This window comes from Haliotis rubra, unplaced genomic scaffold (genome assembly GCF_003918875.1).
Source record: "Haliotis rubra isolate DU_JTF1 unplaced genomic scaffold, ASM391887v1 Scf275, whole genome shotgun sequence".
In the NCBI taxonomy this organism is placed as follows: domain Eukaryota; kingdom Metazoa; phylum Mollusca; class Gastropoda; order Lepetellida; family Haliotidae; genus Haliotis; species Haliotis rubra.
This window is the reverse complement of record NW_025766836.1, coordinates 790,332-812,208: the sequence shown is the minus strand read 5'-3', so window position 1 is coordinate 812,208 and position 21,877 is coordinate 790,332. Positions and strand designations below refer to the sequence as shown.

Genomic DNA, 21,877 nt, shown 5'->3' with positions numbered 1-21,877 from the left:
GTCTTTTAATGCCACGCTCAGACATATGTCACACTGTAAATAATCGAGTCCGGAACAGACAATCAAGTGATTTCCATTATGAGCATCGATCAAGTCAAGTCTGACCACCAATCGGCTTCTCCCATTAGCTGTTTCTTATGACAAGCATTGGTTGTTGAAGACGCTACTCAAGAATAACAGACCACCTGCAAGTGTCCGAACTACAACACTCACGCACGCACGCACGCACGCTTCCGCGCGCAGATCCATGCTCATGCTGTTAATCACTGGATTGTCTGGTCCAGACTCGATTATTTACAGACCGCCGCCATATAGCTGGAATATTGCTGAGTGCAGCGTGAAACTAAATGCACGAAATGCGGAGTCAAACAATTCAATATATTCTAATTCATGTTTTTAGAAATCTTCAAAATGAAAAACATTCTACATCAAGTCTATTGAAACATGAAAGTAAATCGGTTTGTTAGCAGCTGCTAACATCTCGAGATTACTAAGAGTGAGTGAGTGAATGAGAGACATCAGAAATAGGTTTGTTCTAGTAGACTGATCCCAGTCTTGTAGTGTAATTAGAGATCTTATGGTTGCTGATAATTTCATTCATGAAAGCAAACAAGTAACATAACCATTGGTGATTTTAGCTAATATTCAGCTCCAATCTGTAGATGTTAATTTGTCTTTATTCTTTAAAGCATAAAATATATAATCATTACTTACGAATGAAAGATTAGTTTCGTCTTCATCATATGCATACTTGTATTAACCTGCACCGTAACACCACATCTGTCACTAAAACGTTTGTTGTTAAGCTCCTTAATCGATCTTGGCTGGTTCGGCGTGGTGCTGTTTCGTTACGGGACCGTATTACAGCTGCTTATTTACATCCTTACACTGAATTTGGCAAACGTCTGAAGCCTGGGCCATCTCGAGTTAACTGTAGGCCACGTGTTTCAATACTATCACAATAACTCAAAAACAAACGGACAGCACGGAAGTCGAACGTGAACAACAAACATCTTTCATGAGCCTCGGAATCGTCTGCACTGCACTGTTGTGTAGATGTGCATCTGCGTCCTTGCATCTGTCATGCACACCTAAACAGGTCAACCTTAACGAATGGATCAGTGCACCTCTGATTAAAATTAGAAGAGATATTCACAGAAATTTGTATCTACTCATGCCATACCTGCATGCCAGCAGACTGACCTCTTACTTTGGTTGCCCTGGTGGTTTGGATGGAGTGAAACCGGAAGGTGCACTATGGCGAATGCCAAAAATACGTGGAACGGAAAAATAAACCAAAGAGTAGATTCTCTGAGAAAATTCGTAGAGCTCTTGCCTGCCAACTCGCACACATTTGTCTTGAGTATCGCGCTATGCGGCATTTATTACTCTTGACACGCTCTCAGGAAAAAAAATTGATATTTAAATCCAACGCCAAAATGGGTTCATATAAAAAAATAAAAATCCGTTAAAATCACGCAAAATGGTCTGAATACATCGTCATCAGTGATTTTTCTGAGAAAGGAAATTTGCAATTATTCACAATGTATAGAGCAGCGATTCAGGACCCGCCCAGGGAGGGCGGCCCTTGGACCCAGTACTCTCCATCCTTTTCTTCTCTTTGGGTTGGAGTGAGTGAGTTTGGTTTTACGCCGCTGTTAGCAATATCCAGAGCTACAGATAACTTTTTGGGTCATTGAGTTATATGTACTCGCTTGTGTTCATCTCAATTGGGTATCCTAATTTTCCTTTGGGTATTTTGCCATTTTCCATTAATTTTAAAAATGTAATAAAGTTTAAATGTTAGTGTTTGTTATTTATACTTTATCTGTATTATGAGATTATGAGTTCATTTCCTGAAATAGAACCTCTCAGTATACCTATTTTATCTAAGCCCCGATTTGACACTTTTGTGTGTATGCATGTAAGATCACATTTATTGAGAATTTACAAAACTTCAAGCGTACTTGTACGCAATAGGCTTAATAGGAATCGAGTTTTCACATAAATATTTGCGGAATTTACGCAGATACGCAGCTTATCTGTACCTCTGAATATCCCAGCAACATGACGGCGGCGGACACCAGAACTTCCACACAGCATATATTATGGGTAATATGGGTAATATTTCATTATATCATCCTGTCTTAAAGATTAACGAATATGACCCAGACCCCGGGTTAATAGCAAGATCAAACATAAGCAACGTAACATGACATTGGAATCAAATGGAGATGAACATGGCCCTAAATAATGTCTTTCAGTGGCATGTAGAATTTGTACATTGATGTCCAAGATATATTTATGGATTAAACTTCTTTATATTTTCCCTCACGACGATTCAGAGTACGATTCATTGCTGGTTTATGTCTCCTTATCTCCACAGCCTCCTGTATTTTTTCTCCGACGCCAGTCGTTGTTATTTCTCGAAAGCACCCTGATGTCATTCCACATGATTACATGACTTGGGTTATTTGCCTTGTGCTCCGATATAGCTGACTGATATAGTGAGGGAAATGAAAAAGAAGTTTAATCCATAAAAATATCTTGGATGACCCTAAATAGTTCTCATTGACGACTCTGTAATTTACGCGGTACGTTAAACGTTCTTGTTCATGTGTGTTGGTGACTGTACAGTGTTTTACTGCCACCCCCCACCCCCCAGGATCCGCCACTGTTGTTCATGTGTGTTGGTGACTGTACAGTGTTTTACTGCCACCCCCACCCCAGGATCCGCCACTGTTGTTCATGTGTGTTGGTGACTGTACAGTGTTTTACTGCCACCCCCACCCCCAGGATCCGCCACTGTTGTTCATGTGTGTTGGTGACTGTACAGCGTTTACTGCCACCCCCACCCCAGGATCCGCCACTGTTGTTCATGTGTGTTGGTGACTGTACAGTGTTTTACTGCCACCCCCACCCCAGGATCCGCCACTGTTGTTCATGTGTGTTGGTGACTGTAGTGTTTACTGCCACCCCACCCCCAGGATCCGCCACTGTTGTTCATGTGTGTTGGTGACTGTACAGTGTTTTACTGCCACCCCCCACCCCCCAGGATCCGCCACTGTTGTTCATGTGTGTTGGTGACTGTACAGTGTTTTACTGCCACCCCTTTCACAAAGAAATACACGAAAAGTGTCGAGTTATTGTGTCAAGTGTTTCCGACGTAATATTCAGATGATGTGTGTAATTCTATCTTTTGCTTGCATTTAGTGACGTCATCCTATTACGTTTAAGAGAGCTTTAATTTTTAAGTATAATTTCTCAACTTCTACTTTGTCCAGAAGAGAAGCCATTTTCTGCCACAGGAATATTCCATAGAATGTATCTCGCTTGAGATTTAGTTTATATTTGATCCCAGTTTACATAAGGATAGTTGCGGAATGATTTAAATCAAACAACAAATGGATTCAGTGTGTCGAACGTACCACCTTCATAAACCGCAATTATTTTAAGGATCGCTTTTACAGTTCAAGTTAATGTACTCAAACAAGAGATATTTTACGAACGTTTCCTACACTGTAAAAACAAGTGTTACTGAATTAACACTATTATTAACACTATCTTGGTAACAGTAAATTAACATGTTAAAGTGTTAATACTGTTTAACACTAGTGTTAATTTAATAACATGTTAAAGTGTTTACAAGATTAACACATTAACATGTTTATTTGATAACGCTTGCTGGTAACACTTTTTTCACACATTAACATGTTTATATAAGGATGTAAGTGTTAATAATTTAACACAATTGTAAAGTAACAAAGAAATGTGATCCACACATTACTTCTTTGAGAAAGTTGGGCTGGAATGTACATCCAAGTGGGCTGAAATGTATATCCAAGTATTAACTTTCATCAATGGTTAACTCTAGAATAATTCCTGTTGTCTTCAGATATTGTGACATGCAGTTCCGCTATTGCTGAAAACCCTGAAACTTGATTAATCTCCTTGATATTACACTGAATGTGATAATTTCCCCAATGAAAAAAGACATGGTGACAAAAGATTTATCTTCACATTCATTATGGTGTAATCAATATGAAAGCAAAAAGGACTTAGTACAGTTTCAGGGTTCGATATAATACAACTAATAGTAATCAACCAAATAAATTAAAGCAGCAATCACAATTTCAATTGAATTTATTCATCGGATAAAAAATCAAATCCTCATAAAAATTGAGCAAACTGTTACATTCAATGCACATAGGCAGATAGAGGAGTCCACAGAATCCTTCACAATACTGCATATTTATTTAGGGCACATGCAAAAATAACCCGGTAATACTGTTAATCCTTTAGTCTTAAGGAACAGAATGGTGAACGCTTGACTGAATTTTAACAGAACATGGATAATGGCATGTATTTTGAGGATAATCATTCCTTCCACGGCTGGGACCGTATCAAAATGGTATGCATATATACATTAATTAATGAAAAGAACTGATACATTGCAATACATATTGCAACTATCAGACAATGAACAATATAAGGGCAACACTGACAACACATATAAACAATATTGCTATTTGTAACCTAAAGTAGCTGCACAGTGTAGGCATCACCTTCAGAAATATACTATGGTGCTTTCATTTTTTGAGAATATAGGATCAAAATTGGCACTAGTCCTATAGTGCAGTCCAAGTTGTCAAATAATACAGGTAGCCCAAGGACTAGTGAAACTACTGCTTTGTTTAAAGCCATCGTTATACATTACAAGGTAGACAGTGCCAAATAAAGTTGAGTTTTAAACGCTGATAAAGCTTGAAATTAAACTATTCTCTTTCTCCATTTGAGCATTAGAGCATAAAAAAAGTTCAAACTTCATGGTCATATCAGGACACATGTTCCCAGGCAGATCATTAGTAATTCTTCAAAACTGGCTTTCATAATTTGTATAATAATCTTTCTCTTTAGAATATCAGCAGTTTGCATAAATTTGAAATAGACAACATCATTGTAATGAAAACTAAAGGAAGAATCAGTCTGTTTCCTTTCACAAAGGTCTCCTTGGGATGTTCCCTGGTATAACTGACTTTTTTACCTTTTGTTTTAACATATTATTAGAGAAATATCATGCCATTGGATAAAAGAATGGTATACATTGCTGCATTACTACCCAAAAGATTTTTTGAAAGTTCAAAGCTTGATTGGGAAACATTCTAATATCTCAGTGTTTATCTTTGGATCTTGTCAGTTCATCACTGAACTTTATCCAATTGGATGTCCTTGATCCAGTAAATATGTCAGATACAACCCAGTGCTGTAGCAGACCAAGAACCTGGCAATATGCAGGGGTACTCCAAATCAAAACATAGTAACTCCCAAGGAGACTGATCACTGCATCAAACAATGACTGTGTTTGAAGAAAAATCTTTACATTGTCTCCTACAATGAATTGGCATAGGATGTGTTTTGAGCTGTCAAGGAAGACCACAAGATGAGGAGCCTCTTCCACAATGTACTGGCATAGGATGTGTTTTGAGCTGTCAAGGAAGACCACAAGATGAGGAGCCTCTTCCACAATGTACTGGCATAGGATGTGTTTTGAGCTGTCAAGGAAGACCACAAGATGAGGAGCCTCTTCCACAATGTACTGGCATAGGATGTGTTTTGAGCTGTCAAGGAAGACCACAAGATGAGGAGCCTCTTCCACAATGTACTGGCATAGGATCTGTTTTGAGCTGTCAAGAAAGACCACAAGATGAGGAGCCTCTTCCACAATGTACTGGCATAGGATGTGTTTTGAGCTGTCCAGGAAGACCACAAGATGAGGAGCCTCTCCCACAATGTACTGGCATAGGATGTGTTTTGAGCTGTCAAGAAAGACCACAAGATGAGGAGCCTCTTCCACAATGTACTGGCATAGGATGTGTTTTGAGCTGTCAAGGAAGACCACAAGATGAGGAGCCTCTTCCACTTGGCTGTGCAGATGTTTTTGAGGAACTGTTTCCACACTCTTCACATCCTGTTAACATAAAATAACATTTTGTTACGGCTGAATATTGTCAGTTTACAAGTTGATCTCACAACAGCATTAAGTAAATGAAACATCTATTCTTAACTATACTGCTATTTGCAAATAAAAAATATCTTAAATATATCTTTATCATAAAGGTATCACCTGTCCTTGCAGTCTAATGCATTTCCATTTATCATAAAGCTGATCATAAGCACTTACTTCAGGAATGAAGTAAACCAGTTTTCAAGTGTAACAATACTTACAGTAGAACATCATTTTCAAAAATCTTACATTGACTATGGTAATGCAGGTCTTTGACTTCAAACCCTTGCCCTTTGCTTGGAAACAAGCTTCTACAAATCGGAACAGTTGGATGCTTTTTCAGCATCAGTACCCTGAAAATTTGAAACAATAATTATTGAAATAAAAATTTCCAATTACATGTTAACCCAGTTTGAAACAATAACCATATCAAATCAATATTAATTAACATATTAAGGTATCACAGAGGGTTAGTGAAATTAGTTAAGTATTTTGATAGTTCACCATATCTAAATAGAAACATATTAAATTATGATATTAAATAATATAAGCAACTTGTAACAAGAAATTGAAAAAAATAAACATCTTGAGTTTTCTGGAGCCATTAATACATGCCTCAGGTGCAGTTTTTTTAGATACGACAGTGTGCATTATCCATTTCATATTTCTGGCAATTTCTTCCCTCGCTTCCTCTGGATCATCACTGCGTTGGCAAAAGAATTCATACACCAACTGAAACAGTATGTTAGAATGTATTTAATGATTAAGAGGCACAAAGACATGCAACAGGGCTTGCCTGCTTGTTCAATATAAGATTAACACTAGAACAACAATGACCATAAATCAACTAATGTGCTAACACTGTACAAGTACTTTTGTACACCTGTAATGTCCGTATATAATAAATAGGGTTTAAGGAAACATGAAGATGTCCATGGTAGTACTTTAGGGAAACTAAATTTGAAACAAAAATTTGCTGTTGAATAAGCTCAAATGATTTATACTTACAAAGCATCCTTCCTCAAAACAAGGGAACTTTTCTAAAATGGGCTCAATCTTCCCAGGCTTCAAGGTGGTTTGCCACTCTTTGCGGAATTGTCTTGTCTGTTTTAGTAGAGTTTGCAGATGAGTAATTGATTGCTTTCCTTCCCATTCCTTCTTTATTTCATCAAGATGGGATGCAAAATCTTTCTCTGATGTCACACCTGATGATTTATTAGCCATCTTGAACAACTTCTGAGGTTGTGCATCTTCAGAATCCTTAGGCGCAGGTCTTGTTGATTTTGCATTGTTTTGAAATCTATTGGTGCGGCATCGCTGACTCAATTTGGACACAAAAAGCTCTGAAAAGACACAATAGGAGAGTTTGTTTTAACCTCCGATTAGAAGGAAGGAGTGTGTTTCTTGGTTATAGCAAACAGATAATATTGACTTTACCTTTATACGAATTCACAAATTGGGGGGTATTGAGTCTCATGCATTTATTTAGGAAAAGAACATTCAGACAAGAGTGCTTTTAAATCACAAGCTCTTACTGAAATCTAACAGAAGAGTACCTAATTCTAAATCATATGCAGTTCAACCAAAAACATTATCTGAAAATAATTACTCTGTGATAAAACAAAAAGAATCACAGAATATCAAGTTCTGTAATACAAGAGCCTATATATGTTGAAATTGGTAAAAGTCGAGTACTTGGGATATGTGAACTATCAGTATGTATGCACTTTTGACACTACATCACTGAATAAGAGATATAAACTGAAGCCAACTCAAACTTACCCAAAGTGTCTTGCCATGTGCATAGGCCAATGAAGGATATTTTGCCACCATCCTCCTGACGATTGATTGATAGTATGGTGAAGATGACATTGATGGATAAACAGTTGTGTAAACTGTTTCACACTGCTTCAATACAGAGTTAAAAATCTGGCTGCTCCTTTCACCTGCTTGAAGGGCTGCAATCGTAGTAGGTGTAAGATCAGGAAGGGGGATCCTGTCTGGTGTTGGCAGCGCAGACAGTAGACTGCGGCTTGAGAGATCTGCTGAAACAAAATGAAAGTATCATGTCACTTAATGTGGAAGTAAGTGGGAACCTGAAGACCACATTTAGGTTAGGTCAGAACCATAATGGAAATGTAATGATGTTCGAATGTATTTATTTCTCTCATCTTATTGTTTGTAGATCATAATTCCAGAAAGTCAGACAGGTCAATTTCTCGGTTCCTGTCAAGAATATTGAATTACATTTTCCCAGTGAACAATATACTCGATTTAAATCTACAATGATACAATAAATATTTGAGTTGAAATACTCACCTGAAGTTCCAAGTAGGATAAGTTCATAACATTGTTTTGTTTACCTGACTGGGAGTTGCACTGATTCAGATGTTTTAGATAAACGTACACCACCCATTTGACTATGTGGTTGCCCAGTCTAGGTTATGACTCACTGTTTACACATGATCTTAGACTTCCAGCATCAATACAACATGTAAACATTAATATGTGAACATTATCTTCGCAATGTCATCAATGTGTGTACTATATTTTCGCATAGCGCTTACCTTGGGAGAATAATGACAACGTCAGCTTGCCCAGTCTTCTAAAAATGGCGAGGATCGTGCAGTGGAATGTGTAAACCCCGTAGATGACGTTTGACGGCACTTTTGGAAGATGACGGCACTGTAGCCGTAGAGTTACCTCCCTTGGTTCATTTGTCACAATGTCATGTTACATACAAACTTAATGTCCTGTCTCAATAAGTGATACCTATTTTTCATGGAAATAATGAAAATGATACTAATATATCCCGTGTGTGGGTTACCACTTTTCCCTACTTTTTTAGCGAACTGGCACGCCACATTCTAAAAATAACTTATTGCCTCATCAAAGCGTTTACGTCTTTCGGCTACGATCGCGCGAGTTGACAGACGATATTCGCATTGAAATCACTGCGTTTTGAACATGCTGACATCCATTTGAAGATATCTAAAGAATGTCTAGGTATCATGTAATATGAGGCCAGTAGAGATGCAGCGATTGCCTCGATCACCATTCATTGGCGCCAAAATGTATCGAGGCACGCTTGCGTTGACAGATTAACACTATAATGTTAATAAAGAAGAGAGATATATTAACACTGGTGTAAATAAATGAACACTGATGTTAATAATATTACGTAAGTCGTACTTGTATGCAAGTAATATTACGTGTATGTGTAAAACAAGGAGTACGACATCTTATTCCATTTAGCCCAATGTTATTTCAATTAGATTAGTTAGAGGGGCAATAACTTTAGACCAACTTTCCAGCTGTACAGCACATTTAACCAAAATGTTTGAGGTAAGATTAGTTATTTTTAAATATTTCGAACACATTACCATATCTAATATGATACACATTTTCATTAACAACAAGATCTATCGTACTCATCGCTGTGCATTGACATTGTTTGAAGATGTACATAGGTGTTATATGATTATCAACGTTGGCAAATCAACACATTAACGCCTGTGTTATATGATTAACATCAATATTCCGTTGGCAAATCAACACCTGAGGTTTCCGTATAAACGGTGGGGAGGTGTTAAATATTTAACATATTAACGCATATATATTTAATGCCTAACACTATTTTTACAGTGATAACTGGATCAATTAATGGCAGAATATAGGATTTATACATTACGAATTGTGTTTTTCTAGATAATCGGTATTTGTAACTCCTTAAACAATTTATCATTGGCGTAAGTACAGAATTTATCTGTGCAGTCCAATTTGCGTCTTTTTGAAACCAGAGGCCTAAATGTGTGTGCTTGGAATAATAATTATTTTTGCATAATTAATCTTGGACTAGTGAAAATCATTTAACTAATATCACTAATTGAGCATTTCCTGAAATCCCCCAAGAGAATTCAAATAATACCATATCAATGTACATTTGTATCTCACTTAAACACAAATGTCACTTATGTCACCAATTGAGCATTTCCTCAAATCCTAAAAAAAAATTCAAATAATAAAATACCAATGTATCTCACTTTGATACACATTTCACTAATTAGTCAGCCAAATCCCACTCTGGCTATGTGAGAAACCTGTTTTGACAGAATCTGGCTAAGTGAGAGGACACCCTCACAGCTTTCAGCCTTGACTAACAACTAGTCTCTGAAATGAACATGTTTTACAGAAAAAAAACAGTTACTAAATTATAATCATAAAATATAATAAAAAGGAGCCCAGAGACTTTCTTCATTTTCAGAAACTGTGGAAATCTATACTTGCAGGGGCTTTCTTGGATATGTATTTGTTTCGGAGTCTGTATGACAGACAACTTTCGGCCGTGGGAGCCAATTAACACTTGTCAGAGGTGTACACAAAGATAACCAGTTCTCCGACTTCCATTATGTGGAAGTTGCGGTAGCTGAGTGGGCTAGAGTGCTGATTTTGCGAGCTAGCGATAAGGTGCATTGCCTGGGTTCGAATTCCGGATTGGACTCAACCCAATAAAAGTATTATAATCTGTGTACGTAACTGAGAAAGTGTAATCCCATAACATACGTTACAATGGACAACGTTTGTTGTCACTTTGCAAGAGGGGCGGTGGGGTAGCCTAGTGGTTACAGCGTTCGCTCGTCACGCCAAAGAACAGGGTTTGAGTCTCCACTTTGGCACACAGCGCGAAACCTATTTCTGGTGTCCTCCGCCGTGATATTGCTGGAATATTGCTAAAATCAGTGTTATACCTTTACTCTCTCACTCTGCAATATTTTATTGCTTAATTCTATGTGTGACGTGTGTGCGTTAAGTGCGTGCGTGCGTGCGTGCGTGCGTGCGTGCGTGCGTGAGTGTTGTAGTTCGGACACTTGCAGGTGGTCTGTTATTCTTGAGTAGCGTCTTCAACAACCAATGCTTGTCATAAGAAACAGCTAATGGGAGAAGCTGATTGGTGGTCAGACTTGACTTGATCGATGCTCGTAATGGAAATCAGTTGATTGTCTGGTCCGGACTCGATTATTTACAGCGTGACATATGTCTGAGCGTGGTTTTAAAAGACAGATGCTCTTCCTCGTAGTAGAATAGCCGTGTGACGATATACATACTCGTTTCAGTGAGTGAGTTTAGTTTTACGCCGCACTCAGCATTATTCCAGCTACATGACGGCGGTCTGTAAATAATCGAGTCTGGACTAGACAATCCAGTGATCAACAGCATGAGCATCGATCTGCGCAATTGGAAACCGATGACATGTGTCAACCAAGTCAGCGAGCCTGACCACCCGGTCCCGTTAGTCGCCTCTTACGACAAGCATAGTCGCCTTTTGTGGCAAGCATGGGTTGCTGAAGACCTATATTCTACCCCGGATCTTCACGAGTCTATACTCGTTTCAGGAGTCATAAAGTATAGCATGTACATATGCATCATGATGTATAAAAACTGAGACTAACATTTACAGGAATGAGTAATAATTTGACTCTTGGTCTTCGCTGGCGAAAATAGCATTCTACCCCGACGTGTCGGTAAAAAGATTCACAATCAAGTGACTATATAAACTGACGTTCAAAAGAAAGTACACACCTGATTCTTTGGTAAAATATTTTCTTTAAAACTGCATTAATATTTAAAAAGGGTTTTGATTCTGCCTTGTCACAAACATTGTGCAAGTGTTTCCACAACACCACAGATATTGTACCCAATTACAACATTGCTAGCAAAGTATTTATGGTTTTAATGGGAATAGTCCCAAAACACCAGGTGTGTACTTTCTTATGTACGTCAGTATATTATGTTTATGTTCTTGGAGAGGAAAATATGAGGCATGGTATGAAATGACAGGAATGGAGGCCGTCGGTGATCGCAATAATATAAATAAACATCGACAGAATGCACGCACGCACGCACGCACGCACGCACGCACACACACACACACACACACACACGGTTTCATTCCCCACATAGGTACAATGTGTGAAGCCCATTTCTGGTGTCCCTGCCCTGATATTGCTGGAATATTGCTAAAATCGGCGTAAAACCCAACTCACTCATTCAACCGGTAATCTATACTTGCATGTTCCCAGTTTTGTCAAACAAATGCGTTGTTTAAAAGGGAGGCTGATTCAATAAGGTTCAAAGTTCTCATTCCCAAACACTGAAGGTGAAGCACGGTACAGCATTTATTTTAATTTCTCTCTTAAAGATGTGACATTCAAAATCAATATTTTCAATTAAATTTTCCATTTATGGCAACATGAAGTTTAACATTGTTAGACAGGAGCTTATCAAAATTTTCTTGAACCTTTTGTTGAAGTCATGAAATCCCTTTGTAAGAAATCTATATTGCGATCATTCGTATGTATAAATCTGTATCCTTTTAAGGTCTTTTTCCATGATTCAGGGAAAATATACAAAATATATTCAAGATCCAAAGATGTACCCTTTATCCCATGCTTATTTTTCAAATCTTCAAAAGATACCAAACCATGTTTACCAAATAAGTTCTTGATGGCACTTCCCCCTTCCCTCGTTAGACCAATAGCGGTCGAGCAAAGAACGTAGACAATTACCCCCAACATGTAACATATGGCATTTAATTACCCAATAATGGTAGCCTATATAAGTGATGCAGAAGTAGCATTCAGCAACAGAAGCTGATGGACAGTGTTCTGATAAGATGTGATTTCGTCCGATCTCATTATCACGATGTCCAAACTAGAAGGGGTCAAGAAAGAGATAACCCAATACGACTACGTCCGACTGTCCCTGTGCGACCTGAACGGCACGTATCGTGGCCAGCTGGTGGCCGGACGCCACGCGGCTAGTTACTTGGACAACGGTCTAGGGATGTTTGAAGGTATGTCAATTCTTACGTGTTCAATAGTAGGTAGTCTAGTGGTTAAAGCGTTCGCTCGTCACACCGAAGACCCGGGTTTGATTCCCCAATGAAAAATATGTGAAGCCTATTTCAGGTGTTCCCGGTCTTGATTTTGCTAGAACTGGAATATTGCAGCGTAAAACTGAACTCACTCACTCACACTCTTTACAAGTACAATTCCCTTCTTGCCGTGGGAAGTGTGGGTGGAGGGATGTCAGGAACTGATCAAACTATCGATGACTTGCGTTGTGTATCGTCGATTGACAATACACCCATCACTTAGTTAAAAAGTCAACATATTTTGTAAATTTTCGATTTACATTCGGAAACATTCGATGCTAATAATCTCTTTGTCATTATAAAAAAACATGTTTAAAATAAGAGTAAGTCATATTGCTATTTATTATGGTAAGTTTAGAAACTGGGAACATACAAACTTTACTGAACCGCAGATTATATGATGTGAAACCAATTGATTTTGAGCTATGTTTGAACAGATGTTCCTTGTGTTCGTTGTAATTCCCGGTCACGTGTTATAGCATTCATTTCGGAATGAATGTAACAATGCAAGCCACGGTCACAAAAGCGGACTACTTTCACCACTACGGAATAAAACAACATACGCGGAGGGTGTACGGGTTCATACAGTTCATAGATCTGGGTTAGAGATGGTCTCCAGTAACCCATGCTTGTCGTAAGAGGCAACTAATGGGATTGGGTGGTCAGGCTCGCTGACTTGGTTGACACATGTCATTGTATCCCAATTGCGTAGATCGATGCTCATGCTGTTGATCACTGGATTGTCCAGTCCAGACTCGATTATTTACAGACCGCCGCCATTAAACTGGAATATTGCTGAGTGCGGCGTAAAACTAAACTCGCTCACTCACTCTTTCTGCAATGAACCGAAAATAAATAAGCAGCCAGTCCCTAATCACTCAATCTCTCAGATAGCTATCTACTCATTTGTGAATGCTTCGCAATACCCGTTGTGTAGATGTACATGCAGATACTATTTAAGTATACATGTGAGACCGCCTCCGTGGTGTGGTGGTTAGACCGTCCGCCCGGTCGCGGGTTCGATCCCCGGCCGTGTCATACCAAAAAAGACGTTAAAATATGGTACTTGTTGTTCCCTGCCTGGCGCTCGGCATTAATGGGTACAACAAGGACTGGAGTCAGTATAATGTGTCTGAGTGGGGCATTCATGCTTCACTGCGGCATGGTATCTCAGTGAGCTATCACTATAAAACCAGCTGATGTCACACACACACACACACACACACACACACACACACACACGCACGCACGCACGCACGCACGCACGCATGCATGCACGTCGTCATATGAGCGTATATGATAAATGCCGTATTGAAATCCTGTCACAGACAGAAAATGTCATCTCTGTAAATTGCCAATATTGGTGATGTATACCATTATATTTTCTTGTCCATTCTTTAATGCTGAACGTATGAAGGACTTGCAAAAGTCTGACACTATTCGACCCAATACGATTAAATTTCACGCTCTCTCCCACTGAAAACATGGTCTCATGAAAATATTAAGTAAATATTGTAGCATTATGAAGAAATGTGTTAATTCCTCCGGCAAACCCTCCCCGCCATCATGTAAAATTGTTTTCTATATAATGTGCATTTGTACCTCACATGATGAGTTCTAAATAAAGGTCTGTTCTGTCAAAGACTCGGAATACGTGAACCGATCATATAAATTGCCTTACTTGCGAATGACAGGAAATCAGTATTCGAACTTCGAAGAACGCTTTCACTACTCAAATTTTGGTGTAGTGAATGAGCCAGTAGACATTTACGCTGATTTTAGTTTTTCAGTTACAAAGAGTGAGTGAGTGAGTTTATTTTTACGCTGCTTTTAGCAATATCCCAGTAATATCACGGCGGGGGATACCAGAAATGGGCTTCACACATTGTACCCATGTGGGGAATCAAACCGGGGACTTTGAAGTGACGAGCCAACGCTGTAACCACTAGGCTACCCCACGGCCCCAGCTACAAAGAAGTGCATGTACTCATCATCAGAACCATATTTTTTCAGGGTTCCTGTTAGCTGGTCCAAGAACAGAACAAGTTTTAATGGATGACCCCAGGAACAACAACGCTGGCAACATGTTGTGTTTTCCCGACGTTGAAACGCTGAGGCCGGTCCCATGGGTTGCCGATGGGGTCAAGGTCGCTGAAATGTTGTGCGAACCTCGATGGAAGAAAGGCGGTGTTCCGCAGGAAGCGTGTCCGCGATACGTTGCTAGGAAACAGCTGAACAGGTTGGACGAACTTGGATGCAAATTGTATTCTGGTTATGAAATTGAATTTAGAATGGTGAATAAGGAAACACTGGAACCAGTATTTGATGGCGAAGAAGCTTACTGCCAAAGGACACTGAACAAGTACGCCAACATTTTACTTCATTTTGACAAAAACTTCAGAAGATCCAACATCGATGTAGAACGTTACCACCCGGAGTTTGGTCCTGGGATGTTTGAAGCAGTGACCAGACCCAAATATGGCATAGAGTGCCCGGATATGGCGTTAAACCTGAAACAAGGTCTCATGGAAATGTCAGATTCGAAAAATGTTACTGTCACGTTCATGTCAAAGCCGGACAATGAGAAAACACCCACTGGAATTGGAGCTCATTTTAATTTTTCTCTCTGGAACAAATCTGGAGACAGCCTTTTCTATGATGCTGTCGCTCCTGATAATCTATCTCTTATTGCCAAACAGTGGATTGCTGGCATTATGAAGCACAGTAGAGCCCTGTGCGCTTTTACCAGTCCCACCGTTAACTGCTACAGGCGACTTCATCAGCCGTACTTCCCGTCAACAGTAACCTGGGGTATAGAAGATCGTGGAGCATGTTTCCGAATCAAGAACGACGGTCCGTCGAGTACATACATCGAGAACAGACTGCCTAGCGGAAAAAGCAACCCTTACCTCATCGTGGCGTCAACCATTGCCGCTGGACTCGACGGTGTGATGAACGAACTGGAGTGTCCACCCCCGGGGCAGAGGGAGAACGCCGAGACCCTCCCCAACTCTCTGTCTGAAGCTCTGGTGGAATTGGAACAGGACGAGGCATTGGTGGATGCCCTGGGCAGCGAGCTGGTCACGTGGTTCGTGAAATGCAAAAGGGTCGGGGAGATTGCCAAGTATAAAGACTTAACGACTGACGAGGAACGATTCGCCTTGGAAAAAGAGGTGTATTTTCTGTGACGTGATGTCGTTAAAATTTTGAGGAAAGTTCAAATCATTTATAGTTTTAGTTGGGAAAATAGTGAAACAACATGGTTTATTTTAAGACGTGTATATTTGATATTGGTTCAGTCAGCAAAAATTCAGTCACCTTTGTGTCTTCGACATTAGACTTTTCTATGCTGAATTTAATATTTGGCTCGACATAACTACTTTATTATGACAAATTCATATGTGTGTCTTTCGATTTTAGAATTTTTGTATCAGTGTAACGGGCAAGGTAAAATCTCGCTTTAATTCAACTACTTTACCATGTGCAAACGATCAACCAACGCAGCTTCGAGGACAGGCTCTCTTATTATTGCTCACTACATATAACATTTGTTACTACTTGAAAACTAAATGACAAATAAACATTCGTTTTCATATCATCAGTTGACTGTCTCTGCAGCAAGCATTATACAGTCTGGACCGAACAGAGCATCCAATGATACAACATTATCACCCGTGAAGATCTGGATTAGAATTGATCTTCAGCAACCCATGCTTGTCGTAAGGCGACTAACGGGATGATTGGGTGGTCAGGCTCGCTGAATTGTTTGGCACATCGCATCCCAATTGCGTAGTCCTATGCTCATGCTGTTGATCACTGAATTGTCTGGTCTAGACTTGAATATGTATAGACCGCCATCAGACTGGATATTGCTGAATGCAACAAACAAACAAACAAACAAACAAACAAACAAACAAATATTTTGCACTGATCCATTAAATGAATCTGAATAAGGCATCTCAGCTGTTTTCTTGATTTCAATTCTTGTGGATGGATTACGTGAATATACTCTTGTATGTTGACATCATTGGAGGCACTTGGGCTTGTAATGCAAAAAACTGGCATCAAGGTATATACTGTCACTGACGGGGTCATAACACTTTATCAATTTATAGGTTGAATATCTTGGCAATCAGTTTTTTTATATTAACTAAAGTAATATAAATGTGAAGAGGATATGGATAGACAACCTCTTTATTGCAACAGATGCGACGTTTCGGTGTAGATCCTAGCACCGTTATCAAGCAAGGCATACTGCATGCTGCTGATCACTGGATTGTCTGGCCAGGACTCGATAAATTACAGGTCGTCGCAATATAGCTGGAATATTGCCATGTGTGGCTTTAAACAAGTAACCAACCAACCAACTAACGTTAGCATTATGTCCAATGGCAGAAAACATATCACCTCTGTGCCACGAAGGGCTGTTTCTTCCGGAGCTTTTTTGTTAGGAAAGGAGTGGTGGGGTAGCCTAGTGGTTAAAGCCTTCGCTCGTCACGCCGAAAACCCAGGTTCGATTCCCCACATTGGTATTATAAACCGAAAGAACCACCTTTTATCAAACAGTTCATATATATGATTTGTTTGAGTGGCATTCCAGAAGCTGGTGGTATGGAGATGACAAAACTGTATGGATGATCAACTTGTTTATTCATGCTTGGAAACCGAAACGTCGCCATTGTGAAAACAAAGAAGTTGATCATCCATAAAGCTTTGTCGTCTCTAACTTCATACACATATGGGTCGGTGGTGTAGCCTAGTGGTTAAAGCGTTCGCGTTCACGCTGAAGAGCTGAAGAGCCGGGTTCAATTACGCTCGAGTGTAGGTGCAATGTGTGAAGCTGATTTCGGGTGTCCCACACTGTGATATTGCTGGAATATTGGCAAAAGCGGCGTAAAACTAAACTCACTCACCATTGTGTCACATGGATTGTATACTTTCTTCTTCTTTTCATGGTTGCAGTAAACGTTTAAAAATGGTTTGATAATTTCATAATTTAACGATGAGATGAGATTGAAGACATTTGCATGTGCATGCACGTGTATGCTTGATTGTGGGTGTGAGTGGTGGACTAACGCTGAGTCCCTGAATATTATGGTGGCTGAGTAGGGCCATCGCTTTCTCGCCTTAAACTTCGGAGGCGAGAAAGAGAGAAAGCGATATCACGAGACGAGAAATAATCAGCCACCATACTAATCAGCCACCATAGAATATACTCTTGAAAAGAGTATGGTGGTAATCCGGGCTGAATTTGAAATAAATACCCATGAATACAAGATATTTTCCGAATTTTAAGGCGAGAAAGCGATGGCCCTAATCAGCCACCATATAATATACATATATATTGATAGTAACTAATAAACCCATTTAAATGGAAAAGGAGCCCCAGTGAGTTGGGAACCTAAGGAAATCTAGACTTGCTTCATTTAGGGCTGTAGCATTCCAGGGAGGGCTGGGCAGTAGGGAAAATAATGTGGTTCTGTGACTGAGAGATAGACTATGTGAGTGTTGTGTTTGCTTGCACTAGTCCGGACTAATGCCTGTTTCACAGTACAGGAACACCGAATGTCATACTGCAGTTTAACAGTCACACTTCAGCCAGACACAGAGCACTAACCATCCCTCGTGTCATCCCTTTACTACCCAGCGCCAAAGTCTGTCTCACGGTCCCTGAACCACATTATTTTCCCTACTGCCTAGCCCTCCCTGCAATGCTAAAGCCCTAAATGAAGCAAGTCTAGATTTCCTCAGGTTCTGAATCTCCTTTTCAATTTAAATGTGATTACATGTATTTGTTACCATAAAAATTATATATATTCAGAGACAAGGCGTTAGTTTATCTCATCCCGTGAGAAAACCCGGAGAGAGTTTGAATGACAACAGAGTAACAGGTTGTTAAAAATGTCTTTATGGCAGATTAGTACTACATCCTGAGATTCATGTTCACGCTTTTCTTTTTTCTTTATAGAGATCACCGAAAGCTCTGACATGACAAGTGACATTTGATCGGCGTTGTTTACTGTTAAATATCAGATAAATTAATAAATCGGGTTTTAATCAGAAGTATATTCCCGATCCTGAGATTCGAAGCAATATACTGCAAGTCAGCTCCTACCTACTCCACCATTTCGGTTATTTGGTATTCATATGTTAATCTAAATGTTATAAGCCTTGAAAAGAGTATGGTGGTAATCCGGGCTGAATTTAAAATAAATGCCCATGAATACTTGATATTTTCCAAAACAGGGAGCATAACCATTTATCGAACCCAGTAACCCCGCCAGTGAAAGAAAACTACGCTTTGAAGCGCGTAAGTCACTGAAGCGGAACTCATCACCAAGGTGAAGCAGCTTTTGTATACAAAAGTTTGATATCGCGCGCTTTTGGCATGCCGGGAAGTTAGAACCCCCTAAAGAGTACACCTGCCTCAGCCAGTCACCATACGGCGATTAACCAATAGAATTGCTTTTCATAGCGTGGCGTGGTTGCCATGGGATTATTACCTGACATTTGCCCCGGTGCGTATATATTGACCTGCAGTTGAAGTTGTGACATTAATGCAATCACTTCGAGATTAACATTGGAACCAGTTTCAACACAGCATAAAACGTAAGTGTACATATTATCTCTTCCCTTTCTGTTATGAATAGTTACACTGCTATGCTGCAAACAAAGCGTACATGCCTGAAACCTTTTAAAACCGCTTTTAGTTTTATTTGTTACGGCTTAACGGCCGTTTGGTAGCTCACTGGGAACAGCGCTCGCTCGTCACGTGGACGTCTTCTCTTGGTTCAGATCCCCACATAGGTACAATGTGTGAAGCCTTTTTGTGGTGTCCATCGCCATGATATTGCTGAAAGCGGAGTACACTCGCTCACTTACTCTTGATAATTTAAATATTTAAACACAATGAATGTTTCATTCAAGGGAATGTGGGGCGATGGGGTAGCCTAGTGGTCAAGTCGTTCGCTCTTCACGCCGACGACCCAGATTTGATTCCCCACATAGGCACAATGTGTTAAGCCCATTTCTGGTGTCCCCCGCCGTGATATTAATGGAATATTGCTAAAAGCGGTGGAATACCAAACTCACACTCAAGGGGATGTCTGCGGTTCCATCACCGCCTGGTTAGCTTCTACAAACCGAAGACAAGACGTTGTTATATACGAGCTGTACCAGTGTAAATAGTGTGTGAGTGAGTTTAGTTTTACACCGCATTCAGCAATATTCCAGCTATATGGCGGCGGTCTGTAAATAATCGAGTCTGGACCAGACAGTCCAGTGATCAACAACATGAGCATCGATCTGCGCAATTGGGAACCGATGACATGTGTCAACCAAGTCAGAGAGCCAGACCACCCGATCCCGTTAGTCGCCTGTTACGACAAGCATAGTCGCCTTTTGTGGCAAGCATGGGTTGCTGAAGACCTATTCTACCCCGGATCTTCACGGGTCACCAGTGTAAATAAGGAAGTGCTACAATGTGGACAGATATGATTGAAAGATATTCATTATATGGCTAAGCAGTGTTTGTTTATCTGCTCGTATCCGATGCTCATGCTGTTAGTCACTGGATTGTCTGGTCCAGACGAGATTATTTACACACCGCCGCCATATAGCTGGAATATCGCTGAGTACGGCGTTAAACAATAATTAAACAATGTATCTGTACAACACACGTACAACAGTAACAATATCAATGACCAAACTTAAATGATACTAACATGAAATTATTTTTTTTAGAATCATGTCTGAGAGAAAAGCCGTCATCAAGAACGCTGACATGAGCGAGGACATGCAGCAGGACGCTGTAGACTGCTCCACAGCAGCCCTTGAGAAATACAACATTGAGAAGGACATCGCTGCATACATCAAGAAGGAGTTCGACAAGAAGTACAACCCCACATGGCATTGTATTGTCGGCCGCAACTTTGGCAGCTACGTCACCCACGAGACCAAGCACTTCATCTACTTCTATCTGGGACAGGTGGCCGTTCTCCTCTTCAAATCAGGATAACCTTTGTTTCCTACGGATTGCCATGACTATAACGTCCTTCTATCGTCTGACCTCTAATAGTACGTAGTAACCATCACTTAACCAAAGAGTGGGCATTACCTTAATAAATGAAATAGTCTTAAATTGTATGGAAGAACATATACTTGAATACAATGCCCGAAACATTAAACAGATCTGGCATTAAAGACAGTCTGCGATCGTTCTGTCTCTTGGCCTTCAACAGGACGTGTTACTGGAAGTGGATGAAAGAAAATAGTTCAGGACTTTGGAACGTGACTTTCATGCACTGCACCTTATCCGTGACGTCACAAGAGCATGTACCAGTCATTGACATATTTTGTCATTTTTAGCTCAACTGCCACTGAACAATTATAATGATTTAAAGAAGGGATGCATATTAATGAATTCCACCTTTTGTATTATATATGTGGAATATTTCTGAGGCATTATATTATATGTTTTTACCTATTTATTATGTGTTGACCAATAAAAAATGCAACATCGTTGACTTTCTACTGTTCTGTGTGAAATCCAAACCTACTGTAAATCCGGGCGCTTGGGTAGCCTAGTGGTTAAAGCGTTCGCTCGTCACACCGAAAACCCGGGCTCCATTCCCCACATGGGTACAATGTGTGAAGCCCATTTCTGGTGCTTTAATATTGTTAATATTGTTGCAAGGCAGGATGATTCCGACATGACAGTGTCTGTGTTTCTAGTTTCATGCCACACTCCCGCATCCACGCCTTGTAATGTAGATAATCAGTATGGACTGGACGATCCTGTGACATGTATTGAATCACTAGGGTGCAAAATCACCAAACACATCCTTGGCAATAATAGTCGCCTCGGACGTCAAACAAATTTTGCCGTGATTTATTCGAACCCAGAATCAAAACAGTAGACATTGTTTATGAAAAATTAC

The 21,877-nt window shown here is 39.9% G+C and overlaps 2 protein-coding genes and 1 long non-coding RNA gene across 4 annotated transcripts; 2 read left to right on the top strand and 1 right to left on the bottom strand.

Moving 5' to 3' along the window:
- Positions 1-6,322: 6,322 nt before the first annotated feature.
- Positions 6,323-21,461, top strand: LOC124280849 (dynein light chain 2, cytoplasmic-like). Of its 2 annotated transcripts, none has more exons than XM_046716839.1 (2): positions 6,323-6,330; positions 20,682-21,461. In XM_046716839.1, exon 2 carries the CDS (start codon positions 20,686-20,688, stop codon positions 20,953-20,955), a length of 270 nt encoding a protein of 89 aa, XP_046572795.1. In that variant the 5' UTR covers positions 6,323-6,330; positions 20,682-20,685; the 3' UTR covers positions 20,956-21,461. The 2 variants fall into 2 exon arrangements, with proteins under 2 accessions (XP_046572795.1, XP_046572793.1); XM_046716837.1 differs by lacking the exon at positions 6,323-6,330 and adding an exon at positions 19,462-19,547.
- LOC124280850 lies at positions 6,639-8,707 on the bottom strand. The gene is made up of 3 exons (XR_006899786.1): positions 7,787-8,707; positions 7,013-7,347; positions 6,639-6,736 (listed from the first exon to the last, which is right to left on the bottom strand). It is a non-coding gene; the product is annotated as an uncharacterized LOC124280850 (long non-coding RNA).
- LOC124280848 (glutamine synthetase-like) lies at positions 12,641-16,531 on the top strand. Its single transcript, XM_046716836.1, has 2 exons — positions 12,641-12,857; positions 14,952-16,531. Exons 1-2 carry the CDS (start codon positions 12,707-12,709, stop codon positions 16,124-16,126), a joined length of 1,326 nt encoding a protein of 441 aa, XP_046572792.1. The 5' UTR covers positions 12,641-12,706; the 3' UTR covers positions 16,127-16,531.
- Positions 21,462-21,877: the final 416 nt, after the last annotated feature.